General features: G+C 50.6%; 1 protein-coding gene across 2 annotated transcripts in view; it reads right to left on the reverse strand.

Moving 5' to 3' along the window:
- ltk (leukocyte receptor tyrosine kinase) overlaps positions 1 to 27024 on the reverse strand; it is a 381725-nt gene that overhangs the window by 18484 nt on the left and 336217 nt on the right. For both annotated transcript variants that reach the window (XM_072486158.1, XM_072486157.1), the window contains 4 exons: positions 23130 to 23316; positions 17920 to 18010; positions 9324 to 9388; positions 6871 to 7000 (listed from right to left, as the gene is read on the reverse strand). In XM_072486158.1, the coding sequence (XP_072342259.1) occupies positions 6871 to 7000; positions 9324 to 9388; positions 17920 to 18010; positions 23130 to 23316 (473 nt within the window). The remainder of the gene's footprint in view (positions 1 to 6870; positions 7001 to 9323; positions 9389 to 17919; positions 18011 to 23129; positions 23317 to 27024) is intronic.

A 27024-nucleotide genomic window follows, 5' to 3' on the forward strand; every position in this document is an offset into this window, starting at 1 on the left:
GTCGTGGTACACATCGGTACCAATGACATAGGTAAGAGAAGGGACGGGGATTTAAAACAGCAATTTAGGGAGCTAGGGTGGAAGCTGAGAGCCAGGACAACCATGTTGACATCTCTGGTATGTTGCCGGTGCCACATGCTAGTGAGGTGAGGAACAGGGAGAGAGGGCAGATAAACACGTGGCTGCAGGGATGGTGTAGGAGGGAGGGTTTCAGGTACGTGGATAATTGGAGCACATTCTGGGGAAGGTGGGACCTGTGCAGACAGGATGGTTTGCACCTGAATCAGAGGGGCACCAATATCCTGGGAGGGAAATTTGCTACAGCTCTTCGGGGGGGGGGGTTTAAACTAATTTGTCAGGGGGCTGGGAAAATGAGCTGTAGTTCAGAAGCCAGTGTTGAGAGTAGTGAGGTACTAAGGAGGGTATCAAGGTCGCAGGAGTGTATTGGCAGACAGAAAGGTGGGTTGAAGTGTGTCTACTTCAATGCAAGGAGCATCCGGAATAAGGTAGGTGAACTTGGAGCGTGGATTGGTATTTGGGACTACGATGTTGTGGCCATTACGGAGACATGGTTAGAACAGGGACAGGAATGGTTGTTGGAAGTTCAGGGGTATAGATGTTTCAGTAAGAGTAGGGAAGGTGGTAAAAGAGGTGGAGGAGTAGCATTGTTAATCAAGGATAGTTTATTGGCTGCAGAAAGGCAGTTTGAAGGGGATCTGGCTACTGAGGTAATATGGGCCGAAGTTAGAAATAAGAGAGGAGCAGTCACATTGTTAGGAGTTTTCTATCGGCCCCCAAATAGTAATAGAGGTATGGAGCAAGAAATTGCAAAACAGATTATGGATAGGTGTGGAGGTCTCTGGGTGGTTGTCATGGTGACTTTAACTTTCCAAATATTGATTGGGACCTCTATAGGTCGAACAGTTCGGATGGGGCAGTTTTTGTAGAGTGTACAGGAGGGTTTCCTGACACAATATGTGGATAGGCCGACAAGAGGGGGGGCCACATTGGATTTGGTACTGGGTAATGAACCGGGCCTAGTGTTAGATTTGTTTGTGGGAGAGCACTTTGGAGATAGTGACCACAATTCGGTGTCTTTCACTATTGCAATGGAGAGGGATAGGGCCATACGGCAGGGCAAGGTTTATAATTGGGGGAGGGGTAATTATGATGCGATTAGGCAAGAATTAGGGAGCATAAGATGGGAACAGAAACTGTCAGGGAAAGGCACAAATGAAAAGTGGAGCTTGTTTAAGGAACAAATACTGCATGTCCTTGATAGGCATGTCCCTGTCAGGCAGGGAGGAAATGGCCGTGTGAGGGAACCATGGTTCACAAACGAGGTTGAATGTCTTGTCAAGAGGAAAAAGGAAGAGTATGTAAGGATGAGAAAACAAGGTTCAGTAGGGTCGCTTGAGGGTTACAAGGTAGCAAGGACTAAGCTGAAAAAAGGGCTTAGGAGAGCTAGGAGGGGGCATGAGAAGTCCTTGGCGGGTCGGATCAAGGAAAACCCCAAGGCTTTTTACTCTTATGTGAGAAATAAAAGAATGACCAGGGTGAGGGTAGGGCCGGTCAAGGACAGTAGTGGGAACTTGTGCATGGAGTCAGAAGAAATAGGAGAGGGGTTGAATGAATACTTTTCTTCAGTGTTCACAAAGGAGAGGGGCCATGTTTTTGAGGATGAGAGTGTGATTCAGGCGGATAGGCTGGAGGAGGTAGATGTTCTGAGGAAGGATGTATTAGCAATTTTGAAAAACCTGAGGGTCGACAAGCCCCCTGGGCCAGGTGGGATATATCCAAGGATTCTTTGGGAGGCAAGGGATGAGATTGCAGAGCCTTTGGCTTTGATCTTTGGGTCCTCGCTGTCCACGGGGATAGTGCCAGAGGACTGGAGAGTGGTGAATGTTGTTCCTCTGTTCAAGAAAAGGAATAGGAATGACCCTGGTAATTATAGGCCAGTTAGTCTTACTTTGGTGGTCGGGAAGGTAATGGAAAAGGTCCTGAAGGATAGGATTTATGACCATTTGGAAAGATGCAGCTTAATACGGGATAGTCAACACGGATTTGTGAAGGGTAGGTCTTGCCTCACAAATTTGATTGAATTCTTTGAGGAGGTAACTAAGTGTGTAGATGAAGGTAGAGCAGTTGATGTCGTATACATGGATTTTAGTAAGGCGTTTGATAAGGTTCCCCATGGTCGGCTCATGAAGAAAGTAAGGTGTGGGATAGAGGGAAATTTGGCCAATTGGATAAGTAACTGGCTATCACATAGAAGACAGAGGGTGGTGGTGGATGGAACATTTTCAGACTGGAGACCAGTTACCAGCGGTGTACCACAGGGATCAGTGCTGGGTCCTCTGCTATTTGTGATTTTTATCAATGACTTGGAGGAGGGGGCTGACGGGTGGGTCAGTAAATTTGCTGATGACACCAAGATTGGTGGAGTAGTGGATGACATGGAGGGCTGTTGTAGGCTGCAAAGAGACATTGATAGGATGCAGAGCTGGGCCGCAAAATGGCAGATGGAGTTTAACCCTGATAAGTGCGAGGTGATTCATTTTGGTAGAAAAAATTTGAATGCGGATTACAGGGTCAACGGCGGGGTTCTGAGGAATGTGGAGGAACAGAGAGATCTTGGGGTTCATGTCCACAGATCTCTGAAGGTTGCCACTCAAGTGGATAGAGCCGTGAAGAAGGCTTATAGTATGTTAGCGTTTATTAACAGGGGGCTTGAGTTTAAGAGCCGCAGGGTTATGCTGCAACTATACATGACCCTGGTGAGACCACATTTGGAGTATTGTGTGCAGTTCTGGTCACCTCATCATAGGAAGGATGTGGAAGCATTGGAAAGGGTGCAAAGGAGATTTACCAAGATGCTGCCTGGTTTGCAGGATAGGTCTTATGAGGAAAGGTTAAGGGAGCTAGGGCTTTTCTCTTTGGAGCGGAGGAGGATGAGAGGCGACTTAATAGAGGTTTATAAGATAATGAGGGGGATAGATAGAGTGGACGTTCAGAGACTATTTCCTCGGGTGGATGTAACTGTTACAAGGGGGCATAACTATAAGATTCAGGGTGGGAGATATAGGAGGGATGTCCGAGGTAGGTTCTTTACTCAGAGAGTGGTTAGGGTGTGGAATGGACTGCCTGCTGTGATAGTGGAGTCGGACACTTTAGGAACTTTCAAGCGGTTATTGGATAGGCGCATGGAGCACACCAGAATGACAGGGAGTGGGATAGCTTGATCTTGGTTTCGGACAATGCTCGGCACAACATCGAGGGCCGAAGGGCCTGTTCTGTGCTGTACGGTTCTATAGTAAGAAGTCTTACAACACCAGGTTAAAGTCCAACAGGTTTGTTTCGATGTCACTAGCTTTCGGAGCGCTGCTCCTTCCTCAGGTGAATGAAGAGGTCTGTTCCAGAAACATATATATAGACAGATTCAAAGATGCCAGACAATGCTTGGAATGCGAGCATTAGCAGGTGATTAAATCTTTACAGATCCAGAGATGGGGTAACCCCAGGTTAAAGAGATGTGAATTGTGTCAAGCCAGGACAGTTGGTAGGATTTCGCAGGCCAGATGGTGGGGGATGAATGTAGTGTGACATGAATCCCAGGTCCCGGTTGAGGCTGCACTCATGTGTGCGGAACTTGGCTATAAGCTTCTGCTCGGCGATTCTGCGTTGTCGCGCGTCCTGAAGGCCGCCTTGGAGAACGCTTACCCGGAGATCAGAGGCTGAATGCCCTTGACTGCTGAAGTGTTCCCCGACTGGAAGGGAACATTCCTGCCTGGTGATTGTCGCGCGATGTCCGTTCATTCGTTGTCGCAGCGTCTGCATGGTCTCGCCAATGTACCACGCTTCGGGACATCCTTTCCTGCAGCGTATGAGGTAGACAACATTGGCCGAGTCGCACGAGTATGTACCGCGTACCTGGTGGGTGGTGTTCTCACGTGTAATGGTGGTATCCATGTTGATGATCTGGCACGTCTTGCAGAGATTGCCATGGCAGGGTTGTGTGGTGTCGTGGTCGCTGTTCTGAAGGCTGGGTAGTTTGCTGCAAACAATGGTTTGTTTGAGGTTGCGCGGTTGTTTGAAGGCAAGTAGTAGGGGTGTGGGGATGACCTTGGCAAGATGTTCATCTTCATCGATGACGTGTTGAAGGCTGTGAAGAAGATGTCGTAGTTTCTCTGCTCCGGGAAAGTACTGGACGACAAAGGGTATTCTGTCGGTTGTGTCCCATGTTTGTCTTCTGAGGAGGTCAGTGCGGTTTTTTGCTGTGGCGCGTTGGAACTGTCGATCGATGAGTCGAGCGCCATATCCCGTTCGTACGAGGGACCCCAGTCCAACGCCGGCATCTCCACAGTACGGTTCTATGTTCTAAAAGGGGTCATTGGGTAAAATTGCAAGTATTTCTCATGTTGCGAAATAGCTTCTCTGCAACAACTAAGTAGCCAGGAATTGCCACATTGCTCGATCACAGCATATGGCTTTGCCGAGTTGGAAATCTGGAAGCCTCAAGTTCTTAGATGAAAGGGGACATATGTTACTGTACGTACTGACTTGATGGTGTAGAGGGTCTTACCTTAAATCTCACAAACTTAATACGCAGTCTTTCTATCTCTCTCTTTCAGATGTTAGCCAGGGTTATAAATTAGTGCGGGGTCTGAATTGGAGACAAGCAGGCACACACAGTTTCACGCCACTGGCCACCACAGTCCTGACTCCAAACCAGTTTCTACAAGGGCGCCTCGGGGTGAGATCACTTGCCCGCCATGTCTCACAGGGCGACCAATTCATGCCAATTATTGACAATTATTGGGGTCTACTGAGGCCCCATTCCCGCATTGACTAGGATTTTCAATCAGGAACCTGGATGGCCCATGTCAACCTCTGTCATGTCCAATGCAATGTGGTGAGCTCAGCGTAGGAAGTGAGCGGGATAATAGCAATGGGTCTTGTGACCCATAATGACAATAATAAAGATTATTATAAAAAAGGTTGTGTCCCCCCCCCCCCCCCCCCCCCCCCGTCCCCCCCTGTGCTACAGGGAATAAAAACAGGAAGTGTTGGGAAGACTCAGCAGGTTCGGCAGCATTTGTGGAAAAATAAATAGCGTTGATGAACATTCCGGGTCCGTACGATACTTCTTCAGAGCTTCTTCTTCATATGCCTGTGCTATGACTGAATAAATCAAATTAGACTTTCCCCAGTTGAGCATTTTTATCTTTGATAGGTTATTTTTAAATTTAGAGTGTCCAATTAATTTTTTCCAATTAAGGGGCAATTTAGCGTGGCCAATTCACCTAACCTGCACATCTTTGGGTTGTGGGGGCGAAACCCACACAAACACAGGGAGAATGTGCAAACTCCACACAGACAGTGACCCAGGGCTGAGATCAAACCTGGGACCTCGGCGCTGTGAGTGCTAACCACTGCGCCACCGTGCTGCCCACCTTTGATGGTTTTTGGTCTCTTACCAGAATTACTTAAATTGTATACGGCTCTGGGCGGACCCCATTTGGAATATTGTGAGCAGTTTTGGGCCCCGTATCTATGGAAGGATGTGCTATCCGGGGGTGGTGGGGGGCACAGGCTCAGCCTGATGGGACGATCCTTTAAAACTGAGATGAGGAGGAATTTCTTCAGCCAGAGGGCGGTGAATTTGTGGAACTTATTGGCCACAGAAGGCTGTGAAGGCAAAATCAGAGTGCTTTTAAGACAGATTAATAGGGGGATCAGGTGTTACGGTGAAAAGGCAGGAGAATGGGAATGGGAAACATATCAGCCATGATCGAGTGGCGGAGCAGATTCAATGGGCCAAATGGCCTAATTCTGCTCCTATATCTTATGGTCTATGGTCTTCTAAATTATGTTGTGGCCACTGTGAGCTGAATGATATCCTGTTGTAACACATTCTACTTGTATGGCCGCATTCCCCAGAACAAGATCCAATGCTGCTTCCTTCCATGTTGGACTTATCGATGGAGAAAGTTCTCCCAAATTCCATCCTTCCCTACCCTTAACATTACATTCTTCCCAGTCTGCAAGATGGTAATTAAAGTCTCCTAACATTCCTGTTCTATATGTTTTGCATGAAACATAGTGGATAAGGAATTGATGGTCCTCTCTGTGAAAATTAAATACTGCTTATACATGCGTATTAAGGAAGGTAAAACAATTTATCGTATGAGGCCATGGTTTTGATGAGAGAGCTTTACTGCCTGCCTTCTATAAAGAGAGGGGAACAAATGTGGAAGAGAGGCAAGTGAAATGTTTCCGTTTCTGTATGCAAAGTTCTGTGGTTGCCATGTTGTAGCAGGCATTTTGTCTTAAGAGCTAAACTACACTAAACTGGGGGGGGGGGGGGGGGTTGATATAACTGTACTTAACCAGCCACTCTATGCTTTGTTTTGAAACACCCACTCCCACCTCATGATGAGCGGAAGAGGATCCGGCAGGAGTTAACGTATGAAGTATTGGGCAAACCTATCCCAACCCAATTCTATCCCTGACCCATTCAATTGTAAGGTGTAGTAATCAGGTCATGGGGAAGGCTCCCTCAAAAAAAATTAGAGGGACTTAATTTACACTGCACAAGCCATGGCCTGATCATATCATTGGCGCCGCAGATTAAATGTAAAAGGAAGTGAGGCAGGTGACTGAGCTGTGGGACCTCCAGTCGATGGACCACAGTACGAGATGAAGGTTTCCAAAGGCAAGTGTGTCTTGTTCAGCATTCCAGGAGTGCTCCCCGAGGCAATACAGAGAAGCTTTTATCCTCCCCCATCCCCAATCCTGGACCTAATCTGGGCTATATGATACATGGGGAACCACACAAAGAATATCACAAGTGTTCACTTTTGTGCTTACAGCTTTTGGCCTGTTTTTACGGAGGTAAGTCTTCATGTCCCCTCCAGTCATGAGCTCTAGAAGGATAAACCGAGGCAAAGCTTGGAGGCTCACACCGATGCATCGGACAATGTTCTGATGGTTAAACTTGCTGTTTAAAAGGCAACAGAGAAAAAACAAATCGTCAAAATACAACGTTGCTGGACATCAAGTTCAATATACATCAAGTTCGAGAAGGAAAATATCCAACATTGTTGGAATCATGCAATAATGGGGGGGGGTGGAGGGGAGTATTTCACCATCACTGGACCTCTCACCTGGACTTAATTTATTATATGTTGTATGGATAGTTTTGTATAAAATGTAGATGAACTCCTTGCAACGTTTGTTTAACAAATCCCTGCCTATAACAGTTTCTGCTGCAGGAGGATCGATAACTTAAGGACACAGCTTTAAAGTAATTGGTAAAATAAAGGGAGATGAGGAGACACCTTTCTTGTGCAGGGCTTTGGGGATAGAGCAGAAGAGTGGGACTAATTGACAGAACAGGCAATAGCTTCCTCTTACACTGTATCTTCTGTAATTCCATTCCTTATGGACTGCTGAGTTCTGGAAATGTAACAAGTTGTGTTTATGTGAGGATGAGTTCTATTTAATTCCAAAAGTCTCTGCGGACATACTCACTCAGAATTGTGATAGGCTCCCAAATGTAAATACAAATCAAAAATGGAAATGTTCTGGGGGCATGGGCTGGGGACACACCCAAAGGAATTAATCCGCCTTCCTTTAGCGCTCACCAGTACTGCTAGCTGTGCTTTGTGTAAAATGATAGAAGTAATGAGATGGTGAGTGTGTTTGAAATATCCCACTGCACTCTCAGTCTAACTATTTGGCTTGAATCTTTCACCTGTTGGGCGCGTGCAATTGGCCGACTCTGGCCACAATCAGCCTTGGCGGGCAATTTCACGTGGGCTGGCCAGCCAGTGCGAAATGCCACAAGTAGCTAGCCCGGAAGCCTGACAGCTGCTTCAGGGAGCTGCAGTATTGTTGCAATGGCATTTGCGCCAAGAAAACTGCTGCAAACTCTCAGAATCGAGCAACAGGCACCCCAAACATGTTCGTTTATCCCGGACATTTTATCCCGCCATGGATTGGGGACGGTAATGTGACCGCCACTGGCCGATGGGCCTGTGTGCCAAGCGGTGGGTATGCGCACCCGCCAGGTAAATCAGGATCACGGCTGAATGAGCTTATTGCCCCTTCCAGTTGCTGGCAGGTGCACTCCCGACTCTCACTCGCACCCGCTGTTGACTGAAATATTGCACAAGGGCACATTGATGTGGGGACACGTGCCCGATGTTGTCGCACTGGTTCGGGTGGGGCGTGCACCCCCACGCAAGCTGGAAAATTCTGGCCTTTGTCTTTGATCTTCATGGGTCTATATTCAGAGCAGTCAGCTTTTTAAAGCTCTTTCTCAGCTTCTGTTCATTCTCCATGTTGGCATTTATAACTCATCAGTAATGTTCACAGATATGGAATACCAATTCAAAATATTGATTACTCGCAGTACGGTTGTGCAATTTTAAAAAATTTTCACAGGACGTAGGCGTCGCTGGCAAGACCAACATTTGTATGGCCCCATCGCCAAGGCGATGAGCCACCTACTTGCCCCGCTTAATGTTCGAGATATTTAAAATCTGGAGTATAATATTTTTTAATTCTGTCCCCACATTGTCCTGACTGACCGTTTTTACAGCCAGTACCTTCGCCTTTATCTTTAAACTATTCATATTAACAATAATTAACCATGCATTTCTCTCCAGTAGACTGGTTGGATGAAGTTTTCCATCCATCTCACTGTTTTGCACAAATTAGCAGAGGACTGGCTTGTTTTATATCCGAGGGACTTCCTTTCATCTTGGGCCCTCATCTGCACAAATAAATACTCCACTGTGATGGTGCTGGAGGCCATTTTGTTATAGTCCTTTGGAGCAGGCTTGGCCAGGCCTATCAGTCTTGTGATCGTCCAAGACTCATAATGAAGGACATGTGCAAGACTGGTTAAGGCCCAAGACCCAAAGGACAGAACTTTGCCAATTAAGCAAGAAATGAAGCAGTAAAAATAGGCTAAATCAAGTTAAATAATAAAATAAAATTGGGGGGTGGGTGGGGGTTGCTGAAGGTTAATAGATTGAAATAGGAAGGGAGGTTTGAAAGGTAAGTTTATTATGTGAAGGTTGGAGGGTATGTTCTGGCAGCACTCACAGTATGTTGCCTGACTATATGTGAGGCTAGGCTGGATTTGGGGAAGAAGGACTATAGACTTGATTACTCAACGAACACCCCTTGAATTTACCTTCCCATCCCAGTTACCTATGGCTGATATTTCTGATCTGTTATCAGTAACCCATCAAGATATTGTGAAGTGACTGTAAAGGAATCAGAGGACAATGGATAAGAATTGTCACTATTACCTGATAATCAAAGCTTCCATCAAGAAATCCATTTCATCTTGTTCGGAGCAGATGTCCGGAAGAGTCTGTAATGGTAGGAAACTGACATGAATATTTCACTAAAATAAATCAGGAATATATCAGTATTTAAAAAATTAGCCGGGCTGGGTGTTCATAACGTTTGAGGTGGGAATCATGAGTTGGAGATTGATGCGCAATCAATTACTCTCGAGACAAGGTCAGTCATAACTAATAGGCTTTAATCAGCTAGAACTGTTCACAGCAGCTTCGATACAGAAAGTGAAGGCTGCTGGGACGGCATTGGTTCTTATACTCCGCCTCTCAGGGCGGAGCTATATTCATTAGCCAATGGTAGACTGTTGGGTCTAGCCAATGGTCATCCACCTCTCAGGTACTGCAATAACTGGTATTACCACATTCACCCCCTGTTAAAAAGAACCCGGCGGGGTGATGGCCAGCGTTAATGTCGCCTTTCGCATGGTAGGACCAGATATGGAGGTACCGTGATGCCGAGGGTAACAGAAAAAGTGTTCATGGTGCAGCAATCAGTCGATCGGGTGGCCAGGTTGTCCTTCTGGAGCATCTGAGCTTCGGCGATTAACCTGGTGGGGGCCCCGGTGGTTGCGACTCCGGGAACGTGGTGTCTTCCTCCCAGGCAGCTTCGTCACCCCTAGCGGCGCTCTTGGGGTGAAAAGTGGGCAGGGGGAGGGGGGCCTGTAGGGGGCGTCGGCGCTTGTTCGGCACCGGGTAGGGGCGGCGGCAGTACTGACCCTCCGGTCAGGTGCTGCGGGGAGGGTGGGAGTGGGGGCAATGGTGCGGGTGGGGCTCCGGCGGGGGCCAGGTCCCAAAGGGAGACCGTGTCTTGCCGGCCGTCGGGGAAGGCTACGTAGGCGTACTGGGGGTTGGCATGCAGCAGGTGGATCCTCTCGACCAACGAGTCCGACTTGTGCGCCCTCGCATGTCTCCGAAGAGGACGGGTCCGGGTGTCGCTAACCAGGTTGGGAGCGAGGTCCCGGAGGAGGACTTCCTGGGGAAAACAAGGAGACGTTCGTGAGGTGTCTGGTTTGTGGTAGTACAGAGCAGTGACCGGATGGCGTGAAGGGCCACCGGGAGAACTTCCTGCCAGCGGGAGACTGGGAGATTCCTGGACCGTAGGGCCAGCAGGACGGTCTTCCAGACCGTTCCGTTCTCCCTCTCAACCTGCCCATTTCCCCGGGGATTGTAACTGATGGTCCTGCTCGAGGCGATGCCTTTGCTGAGCAGGAATTGACGCAGCTCATCGCTCATAAAGGAGGACACCCTATCACTGTGTATGTACGCGGGGAAACCGAACAGTGTAAAGATCCCCTGGAGGGCCTTGATGACGGTGGTTGTGATCATGTCCGGGCAGGGGATGGCGAATGGGAAACGGGAGTATTCGTCAATCACGTTCAGGAAGTACGTGTTGCGGTCGGTGGAGGGGAGAGGGCCTTTGAAATCCATGCTGAGGCATTCAAAGGGGCGGGAAGCCTTTATTAGGTGCGCCCTCTCTGGCCGGTAGAAGTGCGGCTTGCACTCCGCGCAGATTTGGCAGTCCCTGGTGACTGTCCTGACCTCCTCGATGGAGTAGGGCAGGTTGCGGGTCTTGATGAAATTAAAGAAATGAGTGGCAGAGGTCCTCGTGGAGGGCTCGGAGGCGGTCCACTTGTGCGGTGGCACAAGTGCCGCGGGATAGGGCATCAGGAGGCTCGTTCAGCTTCCCGGGACGGTACAAGATCTCGTAATTGTAGGTGGAGAGCTCTATCCTCCACCGCAAGATCTTGTCGTTCTTAATCTTGCCCCGCTGTGCGTTATCGAACATGAAGGCAACCGACCGTTGGTCCGTGAGGAGAGTGAATCTCCTGCCGGCCAGGTAATGCCTCCAGTGTCGCACAGCTTCCACTATGGCCTGGGCCTCCTTTTCGACCGAGGAGTGGCGGATTTCGGAAGCAAGGAGGGTGCGGGAGAAGAAAGCAACGGGCCTGCCCGGTTGGTTGAGGGTGGCCACCAGAGCTACGTCGGACGCATCGCGCTCGACCTGGAAGGGGAGGGACTCATCGATGGCACGCATCGTGGCTTTTGCGATGTCCGCTTTGATGCGGCAGAAGGCCTGGAGGGCCTCCGTCGACAGGGGGAAGGTTGTGGACTGGATCAGTGGTCGAGCCTTGTCGGCGTAATTGGGGACCCACTGTGCATAATAGCTGAAGAAGCCGAGGCAGCGCTTTAGGGCCTTGGGGCAGTGAGGGAGGGGGAATTCCATGAGGGGGCGCATGCGCTCAGGGTCGGAGCCTATGACTCCACTTCGCACTACGTAGCCTAGGATGGCTAGACGGTCGGTGCTAAACACACATTTATCCTTATTGTAGGTCAGATTAAGGATATTTGCGGTCTGGAGAAATTTTCGGAGGCTGGTGTCGTGGTCCTGCTGGTCATGGCCGCCGATGGTGACGTTATCAAGATATGGGAACGTTGCGCGTAAGCCGTATCGGTCAACCATTCGGTCCATCTCACGTTGGAAGACTGAGACCCCGTTCATGACACCGAAGGGAACCCTTAAAAAGTGATAGAGCCGCCCATCTGCTTCGACGGCAGTGTACTGGCGGTCCCCATTACAGAGGGGTAGCTGGTGGTAGGCAGACTTGAGATCCACCGTGGAGAAAACCTTGTATTGCGCAATCCTGTTTACCAGGTCGGCTATACGGGGGAGAGGTTACGCATCCAGCTGCGTAAACCTGTTGATGGTCTGGCTATAGTCGATGACCATCCTATATTTCTCCCCGGTCTTTACCACCACTACTTGAGCCCTCCAGGGGCTGTTCCTCGCTTCGATGACCCTTTCCTTCAGCAGCCTTTGGACCTCTGACCTGATGAAGGTCCGGTCCTTGGCACTGTACCGTCTGCTCCTGGTGGCGACGGGTTTGCAATCCGGGGTGAGGTTCGCAACAGGGAAGGCGGGTCGACCTTAAGGGTCGTGAGGCCGCAGACAGTAATGGGGGCTATAGGGCCACCAAATTTAAAGGTCAGGCTTTGCAGATGGCACTGGAAATGCAGCCTAAGAAGGGTGGCTGCGCAGAGGTGCGGCAGAACGTACAGGCGGAAATTGCGGAATTCCCTGCCTTGGACCGTGAGGTTCGCTAGGCAGAACCCCTTTATCTCCACCGCGTGTGACGCGGAGGCCAGGGAGATCCTTTGGTTTACAGGATGGGTGACAAGGGAACAGCACCTTACCGTGTCGGGGTGCACGAAACTTTCCGTGCTCCCGGAGTCGATCAGGCACGACATCACGTGGCCGTTGATGGCGATCGTTGCAGTTGCTTTTGCTAGCGTCCGGGGCCGACTCTGGTCCAGAGTTACGGAGGCCAGCTGGAGTAAAGGAGCGTTCTGGTCGGGCAGCGTGTAGTCGGCAGTGGTGGGGGCCTGAGACCCCATCCAAGATGGCGTCAGCCACGGGTCGCACATGGAGTCCGGGAATGCCGAAGATGGCGGTGGCGAGGGACAAAATGGTGGCGCCCACCCGTCCAGCGTGGTGGCCGGGGGGCAAAATGGCCACGGCCGTGGGCCGCACGCGGCCTGGGGATAGGAGGGCAGCAGTGGGCCTTGGACGGCCAGGACCTGAAAAAAAGGCTGCCAATAGTCGCTGGCGACCGCGGCCATGGCGCGGGCCTGGCAGACCCCGACATAGTGACCCTTCTTGCCGCACCCTTTGCAGGTGGCGGTGTGGGCCGGGCAGCGCGGGCGGGGATGATTCGCCTGCCCGCAGAAGAAACAGCGTTGGCCAGCGGCGATAGCGGGCCGTCTCGCCGCGCAGGCTTGCGGGGCTAGCGAAAAAGTCTGGGGGTCTGTCGCGGCGGGGTGCCACGCAGCCCAGGGGGGCGCAGCACGTCCGGGGGCAAAAGCCAGCGCGTTTTTATCCGCAACGTCCATGGACCCTGCCAGGGCCCGTGCCTCAGTGAGACCCAGTGTGTCCATTTCAAGGAGCCTTCTGCAGATGTCGGGGGAAGTCATACCTGCCACGAAAGCAACCCTAATTAAAAGTTCTGTGTGCTCGTTCCCCGAAACTGGCGGGCAGCCACAGTTTCGGCCCAGCACTAGCAGTGCCCGATAGAAGTCTTTCAGTGTTTCTTCAGGGCTTTGCCTTCTAGTTGCCAGCAGGTGACGGGCATAGACCTGGTTCACAGGACGGATATAATGTCCTTCTAGCAGCTCGATAGCTGCAGCATAGTTTGCCGCCTCCTCGATCAGAGGGTAGATCCCAGGGCTGAGCCGCGAGCGTAGAAGGTGCATTTTCTGCCTTTCCGTGGGGGTGTTGGCGGCCGTGTCGTGGTAGCCCTTAAAACACGCCAGCCAATGCTTGAAGATAGCAGTGGAGTTGTCTGCGTGGGGGCTGAGCTGAAGACACTCCGGCTTGATGCGGAGATCCATCCTTTCAACTGAAGTAATAGCTGATTAAATTGATGCACAATCAATTACTCTCGAGACAAGGTGAGTCATAACTAATAGGCTTTAATCAGCTAGAACAGTTCCCAGCAACTTCGATACAGAAAGTGAAGGCTGCTGGGATGGCATTGGTTCTTATACCCTGCCTCTCAGGGCGGAGCTATATACATTAGCCAATGGTAGACGCCTGGGTCTAGCCAATGGTCATCCACCTCTCAGGTACTGCAGTACCTGGTATTACCACAGAGATGCCACAATCCCGCCTCCTAAGTGGTAGTGCCTGCTGACACTATTTTTGTGCTGGGGAGTGGGGGGACTGGACTGTGATCAGATCTGCTACCTGCTGCACCAGCAGGGAGGGGCAATCAGCAGCGAGTCAGTCGCGGAGGCGGGTCTATCATGTCCCGGGACTGATAAAACATCTGACCCCGCCATCATCGTGGTCCTGCAAAAATTAGAAAAAAGTGCTGGATCATTTGGCTGAACGTCAACCTGTGAGCACTTAGTGTCATTGTTGCCCAATAGGTTGCTACCCTTGTGAAAGTTGGTTCAACTTGAAGGATCCCTCGGGAAGCTCCCAGCCCACTGCATGAACCATTGCTCTCCTGATTTCCTTCCTGAGAAGACCCAGCCCTGACGAGTCTGCTAACCCTGCCTCTGCACTACACCTGGCTGCATTCTGCCAAATTAATTCAGCAGGTCATGGCATGCTCTGCAAGTGTGCATGGCTGCCTGGCTTTGGGGCAGCTTCCCACATGCAGAATGCAATTCTACAGCCACACACCATCCCCACTCTCTACAACATCAAGAGAAATCCCTTGGTTGTTCCTGGCCTTACTTCACCCCAAGGCATGGGTGCCCATCAAAAACATCTGGCCCTTTAGAATGGTGCCGTGCAGTGTCAACATATTGGCACTTGCAAAGCGTTGGTGATGTCACCACGACAGTACATGATGAAACCAACACCAGCATTCACAGCAGAAAATGTCATCCCCAAGCTACCATGTCACTGTGGCAAGCTAATGATGCACCACACGCATGTAAGTGACAGGAGGGGCATACTCAAACCGTCAGACCGTAAGATGTCCCCTGTCATAACTTAGAGGGCATCCATGGGGACGAGGGTCTCTGAGCCTTCCTCTTATAAGCTTCTCTTGTGAATCACACAAGCCTCAGGGCTGTGGCACCACTCCCAATAGCTGATGTGAGCTTTGGACATCAAGAGGAGGGAAATATGTTGAAGGAAGCTGCCTTACACCAGGCCAGCTCAACTGGCATCAGCATAGATACATGAACCTCAGGTGGATCCAGTCAGTGACACTGGGTAAGCAGCACAGCAGTAGTGTGTAGGAGCAGGTGTTTGAGGCAGGCATGTCTATGGGCAGCTATTCTGGATCCTTCATTTGGCTCTGGCAGCACCTATCTTGTCGCTGTCCTGTGCCATGGATTCAGTATATTGTGGGTCGTCTGTAGAGATGTCTCGTGTCGGCGTGTTTCCGAGGGACTGTGCGGTGGTGGCTAAGTCAGTACTTTCAACAACCAGCTGCAGATCCTCGCCCTCTGGGATCTGGGATGGATTACCCTCTAGGGTCTAGATTGCCTCACATTCTGGTTTCTGGGTAGGACTGGCATCCACATCGCTGGGCACTGCCCCTTTGTCTTGTGGTTGAGGCCCAGATGATGATTCCTCGTTACTCGAGAGCACTATGCACACCTCATCTTTTGCCGATAGCCCAGGTGACGACACATCCTCTTCATGTGATAATATGTGTATGTCATCCAGCGCAGTGGAACTGCATTCTGACACTGTATCAACTGTCGTCGTGGCGCTACACACAGATGCAAGCCATGGTTCATCCTTTCCATTGATTATAATATAAGTATCATCCGTCGCCGTGGAACTACAAATGGATGCCTTCATTTGCTCTTCAAAGTCCTCCTGCGGTGCAATGGCTTCAAGTCTCGGGGAGTCCATTACCTGAACTTCTTCGCGGGGCCTCAGTGGTTCTCCTAATGCTTCTGTAGCTAGCTTTTCCAGAATTGGTACAATATCCTCAGTTTTCAGTTGATCCGGAGCTACATCGGTTTCTGAGGTGTCTGCTGCAGCAACCTTGCTGTTCATTTCTACATGCGTCATCTCAGAGTATTCACATTTCTTGGTGTCCGACGCAGGCTAGGCGTCCCATGCGATCACCTCGTCATTCCCGCCGAACCACCAACGAAGCGTTGCATGGTCGTTCTCATCTAGCTCACCCTCTGAGCCTTCACTTTCACTCTCGCAGTCACAAACTTCGCAAATGACAACCTAGTCCTCATCATTGGAAGCATTGCCCTCATACTCGCAGTAGCACAGTGGTTAGCACGGTTGCTTCCCAGCGCCAGGGTCCCAGGTTCGATTCCCGGCTTGGGTCACTGTCTGTGGGAGTCTGAGTGGGTTTCCTCCGGGTGATCCGGTTTCCTCTCACAAGTCCCGAAAGACATGCTGTTAGGTGAATTGGACATTCTGAATTCTCCCTCCGTGTACCCGAACAGGCGCCGGAATGTGGCGACTAGGGGCTTTTCACTGAACTCTTAAATTGCGTTTCACGCCGTCATAAACACGTAATGCAATTTTTCCCTCCCCCCATCAGTGAGGTAGCACATCTAACATTGAGAACATCATTTGAATATATTAACATCTAATTCCCCCCCCCTCCCCACCCGCCACATTAAAAAATCCATTCACGTTGACATGAGAGAAGAATGGCGTGGATTACGACTCCTAAGGTGTCCATCTGGAGAGCAAATCTCCCTCGGGCGATCAGATGAGTGCATCGCTCAGGGGGCAGAGGGCCATGCCGAGGCACTGTCCCTATCTCTGCCCAGTGCCAGGGACAGTGCCTGCAGGATGTGCAGGGGGGCTGTGCAAGGGAGGTGCATACGGGGTGAGGGTGTGGTGGCTTCCCTTAGCGCTGAAGCAGCCTTTAAAAATGGTGCACCAATCTTCAAGTGGTGAATTTGCTGGCGAGGGGGATGCAAATCAGAGGTTACCCTCCCAGCAATAGGTGCTGGGACCTATTGCTGGCAGGGTGGAACACCAATTGTTCCACCGCTATTGACCCGTGCCAATTTCCAGGAAAATTCAGCCTAGTGGCTTCCCTAATGGTGGTGAAAAAAAATCCAAATGCAGCCATGACATTCTAAGATCAGATGTATCTTATTGGATACTCCCTGTGACAATAATAGTTACACTGTTTCCTTTTAAAAAATAAATGTAGAGTACCCAATTCATTTTTTCCAATTAAGAGGCAATTTAGCGTGGCCAATCCACCTAACCAGCACATCTTTGGGTTGTGGGGACAAAACCCACGCAAACACATGGGCGGGATTCTCCGATAATGGGGCTAAGTGTTGACTCCGTCGTAAGCGCCGGAGCGTTTTACGACGGCGTCATCTGGCCGCTAGGAGCAGCGATCACGGGCGCCAGCGCGGGCGGCGCGGGTCCGCGCATGCGCGTGGGTTTCCGTCTCCGTGCCGGCTCCCGAGCAACATGGCGGAGCCCTACAGGGACCCGGCAAGGAGAAACATAGGCCCCACCCGTAATTAGCCCGCCTGCCGATCGGTTGGCCCCGATCGCAGGCCTGGCCACCGTGGAGGCCCCCCCCGCAGTCGGGTCGCACCTCCCCCCCCACCAGGACAGCCCATGCAACCAGAACGGCAAGGTCCCGTCGGGTAGGACCACATGCGAATGATGCCAGCCGAACCCGGCGGGCATTTGGCCCGTCGAGGGCGGGTGGGGGTGGGGGGGGGGCGTTCCGGCCCGGCATTGGAGCGGCTTCGCGGGATTCACGCACCCCCCGGCGATTCCCCGACCCGGCGCGGGATCAGAGAAACTCGCCCACCGTTTCCTTGATCATGACAGAGTTGACCGAGTTTGGGATTTTCCTTAACTATGACTCAATTGGTAGGCCAATACCCTTCCCTCATGACCATGACGTAATGGCACAGTTGATCGCATTATGCTCTTCCTGTCAAGGAAGACTTCGTGGGTGAGACACTTTGCAATTTACCAGAGAAATCTGGCCGGCCACTCTTATAACTGGACGACATTAGTGAGTGACATAAAGCATGAGAAAGGATTTTGGAAAAGTCCATTACTAACCTTGATTGCCACTTGTAAAGGGACGGACTCTCCACTAATTCCAACCACGTGACCCTCATACACTTCACCAAAAGCACCATGACCAAGTGCTCTGAGGAGCAAAAGAAGATTGAATTTTTGGGTTAAGGTTGACCGTATTAGCAGTGCTGTAAAATGGACCTTATTATTAAGTTGCAACTCAGCAATGCAGCAAAACAATAAAGGTCATTGTTTTCCCGTGACTGGGTGCACTCACTGGGGTGTCCTGCCCACTGACAGTGCACATTATGACCCTGCAAATTGGCCGCCCCACCTTCCCCGCTAATCCCCATGATTTCCCATCCATCAATCAAGATCATGTGCCCACAACATTTTGAATTAATCTGTCGCTGGGGCTTGGCTGTACAATATCTTTAAGACTCTCTTGCAGGGCCTCCCCATTTTCAAGTCTCTTACCTAGACAAGGCCACCTCTGACTGTTTTCACATATAATGTCCAAATTGCCCTTGGTGTTGGGTGGAGGTGTTGAGTTTGGGTAGGGTGCTCTTTCCAAGAGCTGGTGCAGACTCAGGGGGCCGAATGGCCTCCTTCTGCACTGTAGATTCAATGATAATCTATGATTAATCTAGGACAAAGGTTCGGCACAACATCGTGGGCCGAAGGGCCTGTTCTGTGCTGTATTTTCTATGTTCTATGTTCTATGTACATCAGCTGTGGTGCAGTTGATAGCCATCTTGTGGTTGAGTCACAAGATTATGGGTTCAAATCCCACTCCAGAGACTGCACATGAAGGAAGGAATAAAGGAGGAGCGATAGTGATAGGGGATCATTAGTTATGGGAGCAGATAGGCATTTCTGTGGCCGCAGATGTGACTCCAGAATTGTCTGTTACCTTCAGGGGCAGGGGCAGGGATCTCACTGAATCCCACTGAAAGGGCATTTAAAGGAGGAGGGTGATAAGTTAGATGTTATCGTAGACATTGGTGTTAACAATATAGGTAGAATGAAGGATGAGGTCTTGCATCACAAATTCAGGGAGCTAGGCAGCAGGACCCAAGGTTTGTAATCACTGGATTACTCCCCGTGCCACATGCTAGAGAGTACAGAAATAGGGGAATAGGGCAGGTGAATGCATGGCTCAATAGTTTGTGCAAGAGGGAGGGTTTTAGATTCCTGGATCACTGAGACTGTTTCTGGGGAAAGTGGGACATGTACAAGAGGGAAGGTATGCACCTGAACCAGAATGGGACCAACATCCTTGGGGGTGGGTTTGCTTGGGATAGGGAGGGGGTTATACTAGTTCAGCAGGGGAGAGGGCACAGAAAATTAGTACAAAAGGGACACAGCATACTATAGTAAAGGAACCAAGACAGAGGAAGTTCAGCCATGTTGAGTTTCAAAGGAGAAAGGTGAGTCTGGATGGCCTCTACCTTAATGCTAGGAGCATCATAGGTAAGGCTGATGAGTTAAGGGTGTGGATTGACACATGGAATTGTGATATTGTTGCCATCACAGGGACGTGGGTGAGGGAGGGGCAGGACTGGCAACTCAACATTCCCGTGTTTAGGACCTTCAGGCAAGACAGAGGAGGGTGTAAAAGAGGAGGTGGTGTTGCGTTATTAATTCAGGAGTCAGTTACTGCAGTAGGGAGGGATCATATCTTGAAAGAGTCTTCAAATGAGGCTTTGTGGGTTGAGTTTAGGAATAACAAGGGGGCAGTCACATTACTGGGAGTGTAGTATAGGTCCCCAAACAGTCAGTGTGGAATAGAGGAACAGATATGTCCAGCGGATCGGAGGCTCCCAGCTGCATGCCCTTTGGGCAGGGTGGTGTCCTGGCACTACTGGTACCACCTGGGTACCCTGGCAGTGCCAGCCTGGTATCCTGACAGTGCCACCTGGGTGCCAGTGTGGCACTGCGAAGGTCCCCAGGTGGCATTGCCAGCTGGCAAGTGCACTGCCAGGGTACCAGGTTGTCACTGCCAAGGTCACTGCGCAATTGGGCCAGGGTTACCTGGCGTGGATGTTAGGGTGGGGGAGGGAGTGCGGGGGTGGGGGGACGACCCTCCCATAGTGCGTTCAGGCTGGGGGTGGTCGGGGATTGTTTTGAGGGCCTCGGAAATTTAAAATCGATGCCTCAATCTCTCGCTGCAATGGAGAGTACCAGCGAGTGGAGCTCCCCACTGTAGAAAATGGATTATGAGTGGCCTCAGCCTCGCGTTTCCGTTCAGGCCCCTTGTTCAACGCGAGTCGCGTTGAATAGTCATTTGTTTCTCGGCACTGCGAGTGCTGGGAAACACGCGGCTAAACATGCTCGCTAGAGGACTTTGTTCCCTTTTGGGAGAATCGCGTCCTTAATCTCTACTTGGAGAGGCAAGGTTCGATCAGGGATAGCCAGCATAGATTTGTCAGAGGGACATCATGCCTACAGAATTTGTTTGAATTCTTCGAGGAGATGATCGGATGTGTAGTTGACGTTAGTGCAATTGATGTAGTTTACATGGATTTCAGCAAAGCCTTTGACAAGGTCCCACATGGGAGACTGATAAAGAAGGTAAAAGCACATGGGATCTAATGTGTTAGGCAGGTAGGTTCGATGTGGACTGCACTCGATGCAGGGAAGCTAGAAACAGACGTCTAACACTGGAGAAGATCCAACACTGTTTTATTCAACGTTAGAACTGATATACATATTCAGCTGTGGGTCGACACTATACTGAACTGACTGGAGACCTTGTACTAGCCTGACCAGACTTACTAGCTACCGCATGGTGTTTGCACTGTGCTAGCTCGTGGACTCTGACTGTCTCAGTGGCTGGGTCCAGAGAGAGCGGGAAACCTAGTGCCCTCTGGCTTTATAGTGGTGTTGTCCTGTCTGGTGATTGGCTGCACTGTGTTGTGTGCTTACTGGTCATCCTGTGTGTCAATCACTGCCTGTCTGCATCTCATTATATACATGAGTGGATATTATGACAGGATCCAGAGTAACCTGGTAAGTTGGATTCAAAACTGGCTTAGTGGTAGGAGACAGAGAGTAGTGGTAGAAAGCTGATTTTGTGACTGGAGGCCAGTGTCCAGTGGCATACCACAGAGATCAGTGCTAGGTCCCTTATTGTGCATGATATATATTAAATTATATAGATGAGAATGTGGGGAGGTTTATAAGTACATTTGCGGATGACACGAAGATTGGCAGGATTGTTAATAGTGAGGAAGAAGGTCTTCGGGGGCAGGAAGATGGGCAGATCTGTGGCATATGAAATTTAACTCTGAAATGTGCAAAGTGTTGCATTTTGGAAGGAGTCGCAAGACATGGAGTACTCAATGAATGGCAGGACATTAGTTAGCTCAGAGGGACCTTGGGGTGCTGGTCCACTGAAGGTGGCAGGAAAGGTTAATAGGGTAGTTCAGAAGGCATACGGGACACTTGCCTTTATCAGTCGTGGCATAGATTATAAGAGCAGGGTGGTTCTGTTGGACCCGTACAAAACGTTGGTTAGGCCACAGCTGGAGTGCTGTGTGCAGTTCTGGTCGCTTCTCTGTAGGAAAGAGGTGATTGCACTGGAGTGGGTGCAGAGGAGATTCACCAGGTTGGTGCCTGGGATGGAGAATTTGAGCTATGAAGAGAGGCTGGATAGGTGTGGGTTGTTTTCCTTTGAGCAGAGAAGGCTGAGGGAGGACCTGATTAAGGTATGTAAGATTATGAGGGGTACAGACAGGGTGGATAGGAAGTAGCTGTTCCCCTTAGGTGAAGAGTCAAAAACGAGGAGGCATAATTTTAAGATGTAAATGTTTTTCACCCAGAGGGTGATGAGAATCTGGAATGCACTGCCTGGAAGGGTACATCACAACCTTTAAAAAGGACGTGGATAAGCACTTGAAATGTCATAACATTCAAGGCTATGGGCCAAGTGCTGGAAAGTGGGATTAGTATAGATTTAGTACAGCTTTGTTGGTGCAGACCCTATGGGCCTCTTCTCTACTCTAATACCCTATGACTTGAACCCAAGAAAAATCAAAGCTGACATTCTAGTGCAATATTGTGGTAGTGTTGTGCTGCCCTTTGAATGAGGTGTTAAACCAAGGTCCCTTCTGCCCTTTCGAGTGGATGTTAAAGATCCTATGGCACAATTTTTAAGAAGAGTAGGAGAATTATCCCAGATTGCCTGCCAATATTTATCTCTCAGTCAACATTGCGCAGTCTGGTCATTATCACTTTGCAGTTTCTGGGAGCTTGCTGTACACAAATTGGTGGCCGTGCTTCCGACATTACTACGGTGACTACGCTTAAAAATGTACTTAATTGGCTGTAAAGTGCATGCCCGGTGGTTGTGAAAAGCTCTATATAAATGCAAACCTTTACGTTTGTCCAATCTGGTCTCTCTCTGTATATGTGGCGCAAATCTGCACTCCCTTGCGCTACCTCGAGTATATCTGTAGCACAATTGGTTCATAATCATTCACCTGATCTGGCTGGAGATCAAGCCTCAATCAATCAATCTCTACCGAAAAAATACCCCAGACTATTTTAATATGCAAATCGGGTTCCTGGAACATATAGGTTACCATTTCAGGAACTAACTGGGAGGAGCTTTCATCATACCATTTAATCGAAGGGCACAAGCGAGTAGAACCAAAAATGGTGAGGGTAAAATTATTTCTGAGGGACCAGAAGTATAATGCGGGCTTCCCACCCATCCCAGCCCAAACTCCATGATGACCCCCCTTTTCAGGTCTAATCCTTGCTGCACCTGAGCTGCCCAATAGTGCTTTATCCCAAGCCATCTGGAGGAGCTAGGATTGTCCTGCTGGGTGCAGGGAAAAATTGAATTGTCTTCAAAATGATGAGGAGTTTTGATGGAATAGATAGGGAGAAACTGTTTTCGTTGATAGGACGATGAGTAACCAGAGGGGTGGGGGAGGGGGGGGGGGCGATTCATAGCTTTAAGATAATTGGCTCAAAACTGGTAGGCATGGGAGGAGAGGTGACAGGGATAGGAAATATAAAGACAATTTTTATTTCGAAGCATCTTATGATTTAAATTGCAACTTTGGAAAGGGATTTGGATGAAGGGAAACAGTTCCGGGGGCTTTGAGAAAAGAGCAGGGAATGGGACTAATTGGATAGTTCTTTCAAAGGGTTAGTAAGGGCATGATGAACCGAACGGCCTCCTTCTGTGTTGTAAGATTCTATGATTCTTACCTCACCTCGGGAACTTTAATGTCACCCACCTCAGCAAGGAGATGTTTCTCCTGGGCACTTCCTTGAGTTCATTGAGTGATGCCATCTTGCCAGCAAAGCAATAGTTTGGATTGTAGTCGGTCATGATGGTCGAGGTTCTGATCTTACTCAGCTTGTACTCTGGGCTCTGCAGCTTCACCGTCACAGCGTGGAACCGGTTGTTCTTGCGATAGTAAACTGCCATGGGAATAATACAAGGATTGATGAGGGGCCAATGGGCATTCCGTTATCAGGTCTTGCACACCAACCAGTTCACACATGCAGACCAATAAACATACTCGTACATGTGAGGCGTACAAATGGACAGAGATTCATGCAGGAACAAATGTACACCTTTGCAGGGCCATGTGCACTGTAGATTTCTTGGGCTACATTAATCTTGATCAACAATTACAATTTTTTCACTCAAGTACTATTCTATTCTAAGCTTCCTACATTACAACCGTGGTGAGATACCAAAAGTATTTCAGTGGTTGTGAAGCCTTGTGACATCCCAAGGTTGTGAAAGGTGCTATGCAAATGCAAGTCCTTCCTTTCCAACCGATTATGATCTGGGGGCTGGATTCTCCGTCCCGTCACTTTTCTGCCTCGACCCGCCGGCGGGATTCTCCGTTACGCCAGGCCGGTCAATGGGGTTTCCCATTGTGGGGCAGCCATACGCCATCGGGAAACCCCCGGGCGACGGCAAAATGGAGAATCCCGCCGGCGGAGAATCCCACCCCTGATCCTTGAATACATAACAACTCTACTCATGAACTCTTCAGCGTAATGGTTGAACTCATCTATAACTGATTGCGTTCTTGTTCTTGAGCCCGAAAGTTGTGGGTGTAAATCCCATTCTGGGTGTCCTGACCAATGTTTATTCCTCAACAAACATCCATCGCTCTTTGTGGGGTTTTGCTGTGGTTCAAATTGGCTGCCATGTTTCCAACCGTGACTACATTTCAAACGTAGTTCATCGGCTGCGGAGCATTTTAGGACAACCTGAGGCTGTGGGAAGTGTGATATGAATTTATGTTTCTTTACTTCTGATTCATTTCAGTAGAAAAAAAAAATGCTTTTTCAACTGAAAATGCAGGTGACAAATCTGTCCTTGCTGATCGTGGGATTTGTGAAAAAGAAGTCACTCTCAAATACAATTCATTTGATTTTAAAGCACTCCTCTCTGAAGTTTCTTTGTTTCTTTACGGAGTTGAAGGTGACAGCAATGATTTGAGGACGTGGGGTGAATGCTGGTGATGATCCAGAGAGAGAGAAGTGGATGGGGCAGTACAATCGGGAGGAGGAAGGCAGTAGTGATTCACTGAGTGGCAGAGATCTGAAATACTGGACAACCCAACCATCCAGCCTTTATGTCATTGAGAGCACTCTGTCTGAGAAACTGATTGAAATAAAAGAAAGCAGCATTGTGTAACAGCTATGAAAAGCTATTAACCACAATTGGCAGTGGGTGTGGGGTGAAAGATTGGGGATTCTCCGTCGGTGAACAACAGAATTGGGAAAAGCGATTGGGTGGAGAATCGCACACGAGGCAAAAATCATGGCCGAAGCCAGGCGCCTGACAGAATGCCACGCTCCAGTGCCTCAGCTGCGGCGTCAATACGTTCTACTCTGCACGTACAGGAGGCGCTGTTGGCATATCATTGGTGGGCCTGACCCGGTATTCTCCGGGGCCTCCGCGATGCTCCTGATGGAGGGTTTCATTTGCGGTTTTAAAAATCGGGAAACAAGGCGCCCTGGCTGATGAGGGAGAGAGAGGAGGGAGGAGGACACGGAGAGACGTGACTTTGGGCTGCCGGTCCTGCCGCTGGCAGGGCTGGCTGCAGGGAGGGGGGCGGGTGGCATCTGCTAAGCAAGGGGGTGGGGGTGGGGGGGGGTGGTGACGGCCCTACAGGACTGGGGTGTCCAGGCACAGACCACCATTGCTGTGGCCTGCAAGGCAGCCATCTTGTTGTGCAACCCACTGACCGCCCTCCGTGGCCCGTGGTTGCGCAGAGTGACAACGGCTGTATTCGTGCCTCCACCCCAGCCCCCACTGCAACCCAGCCCCCACCCTTCACCTCACCGACACCCCACACCAACCCCCACACCACCCCCGCATCCCAATACCCACCCTCCACCCCACCAACCCCGCACCCCATCACCCACCCTCCACCCCACCAAATCACCCTCCCCATCAAACCAGCTATCAACCACCAGCAGGGCATCATGCGGCCCACCCAAGAGCAACACCCACAGTAGCCCCTACAGGGGGGCTGGATGGAGGCTGCAGAACGTACAGCCTGCATGGGTAGCGCCACTCAATGGTACCCCTGGCAGCAGGGACAGACGGCAGGGCCAGAGTTGCGGAGGTAATGGTGTCAGGGGGAATGGCCAGATGTGCGAGGAGGGGGATATGTGGGGGCAGGGTCTCCGGTGCAGACCAGGGCCACCGTGTTGCCTGGTGGACCTGGTTGGACATGGGGGTATGCACCATGCTAAAATGTCTGACTTTCACCCCCTGCAGACATTGGCTATTGGAATCCAACCAGGAATGGTGGCCTTCATCCTGGCCGCCACATCCCTGGGGGATGCGCTCAGGCTGTATGAGCTGGAGCTGCTTGAGGAGGACCCTGCAGTGGCGGAGCCTGCCCCAGAGGAACAGGAGGCAGCCGCTGAGGTTGGAGAGCTGGCCACCCAACAGGAGGAAGTGGGAAGGAGGCACTGCATCAGGCCTTGTGTGTTGTGGCAGAGCCTGTCATTGAGGACCTGCCGGGCCGGGCATGCTGTCAAAGATTTCGGCTGAGCAGGGAACTGTACAGCATTTCTGCTGGATCATGACGCACTTGGCACCGCGGGGTATGGGGGAGGACATCCGCTCCCAGTGGCCATCAAGGTGACACTCGTCCTGAACCTTTACGCGATGGGGTCCTTCCAGGCGCCGAGTGGGGATCTGTCCGGGATCTCACAGACCTCAGGTGAACAGTTGCATCTGCGCCGTCATGGAGGCCCTATATGCCCAGCCGGGACAATACATCAAATTCAATGTGGACCGAGCTCACCAGGATGCCCGGGCAGCAGAGTTCGCCATCATCACTGAGATGCCCCAGGTCCAGGGAGCGATCGACGGGATGCATGTCGCCTTACGAGCACCAGCCCATGACGGGCCAATCTACACAAACCGAAAGGGGTTCCACTCAATGAACGTGCAGCTGGTACGTGACCATGAGATGCGCATCATGCACACCTGTGCCTGGTACACAGACCGTGTGCACAACCTAGCACACTCGACGGTTCCTGACATCTTGGAGTCACACCCTCGGGTGAGGGGTTGGTTCCTTCCTAGGTGGCAGGGGTTACCCACTGCAGTCGTGGCTGATGATGCCCATCCGGAGACCACAGACTGGCGCAGAGACCAGCTGCAACAATGTCCACGCAGCAACCATGCGTCAGGGGCATGATCGAGCAATGCTTCAACATCCTGAAGGTGCGTTTCAGGTGCCTAGACTCCTCTGCAGGGGTCCTCCAGTAGAAAGCTAGGAGAGTTTCCCACATCCTGGTGGCCTGCTGCATCCTCCCCAACATCGCACTGCAGAGGAGTGACGTACTGGAGGAAGACGATGAATGCTAGGCCTGCCTGACGAGGATGATGCGGGGGAGGGCAAGGATGGGCAGGCACGGGGGGCTGCACAATGTGTGCCTTGGCTGATGTGCATGGGGCACTCTAATTGTCTCCAGACTGCACACCTATGCCCCCCTCCCTCCCCCTCCCCCCCGCCACTTGGAACCCCCTGTGTGATTCCTACCTGCCTCACTACAGGATGCAAACCCTGGGTTGGCAGTAACAGCGGAACTGGTCCATGGGATGGAAGATGATGATGACCTGCTCTGCGATAAGCTCTGGTG

This window comes from Scyliorhinus torazame, chromosome 2 (genome assembly GCF_047496885.1).
Source record: "Scyliorhinus torazame isolate Kashiwa2021f chromosome 2, sScyTor2.1, whole genome shotgun sequence".
In the NCBI taxonomy this organism is placed as follows: Eukaryota; Metazoa; Chordata; class Chondrichthyes; order Carcharhiniformes; family Scyliorhinidae; genus Scyliorhinus; species Scyliorhinus torazame.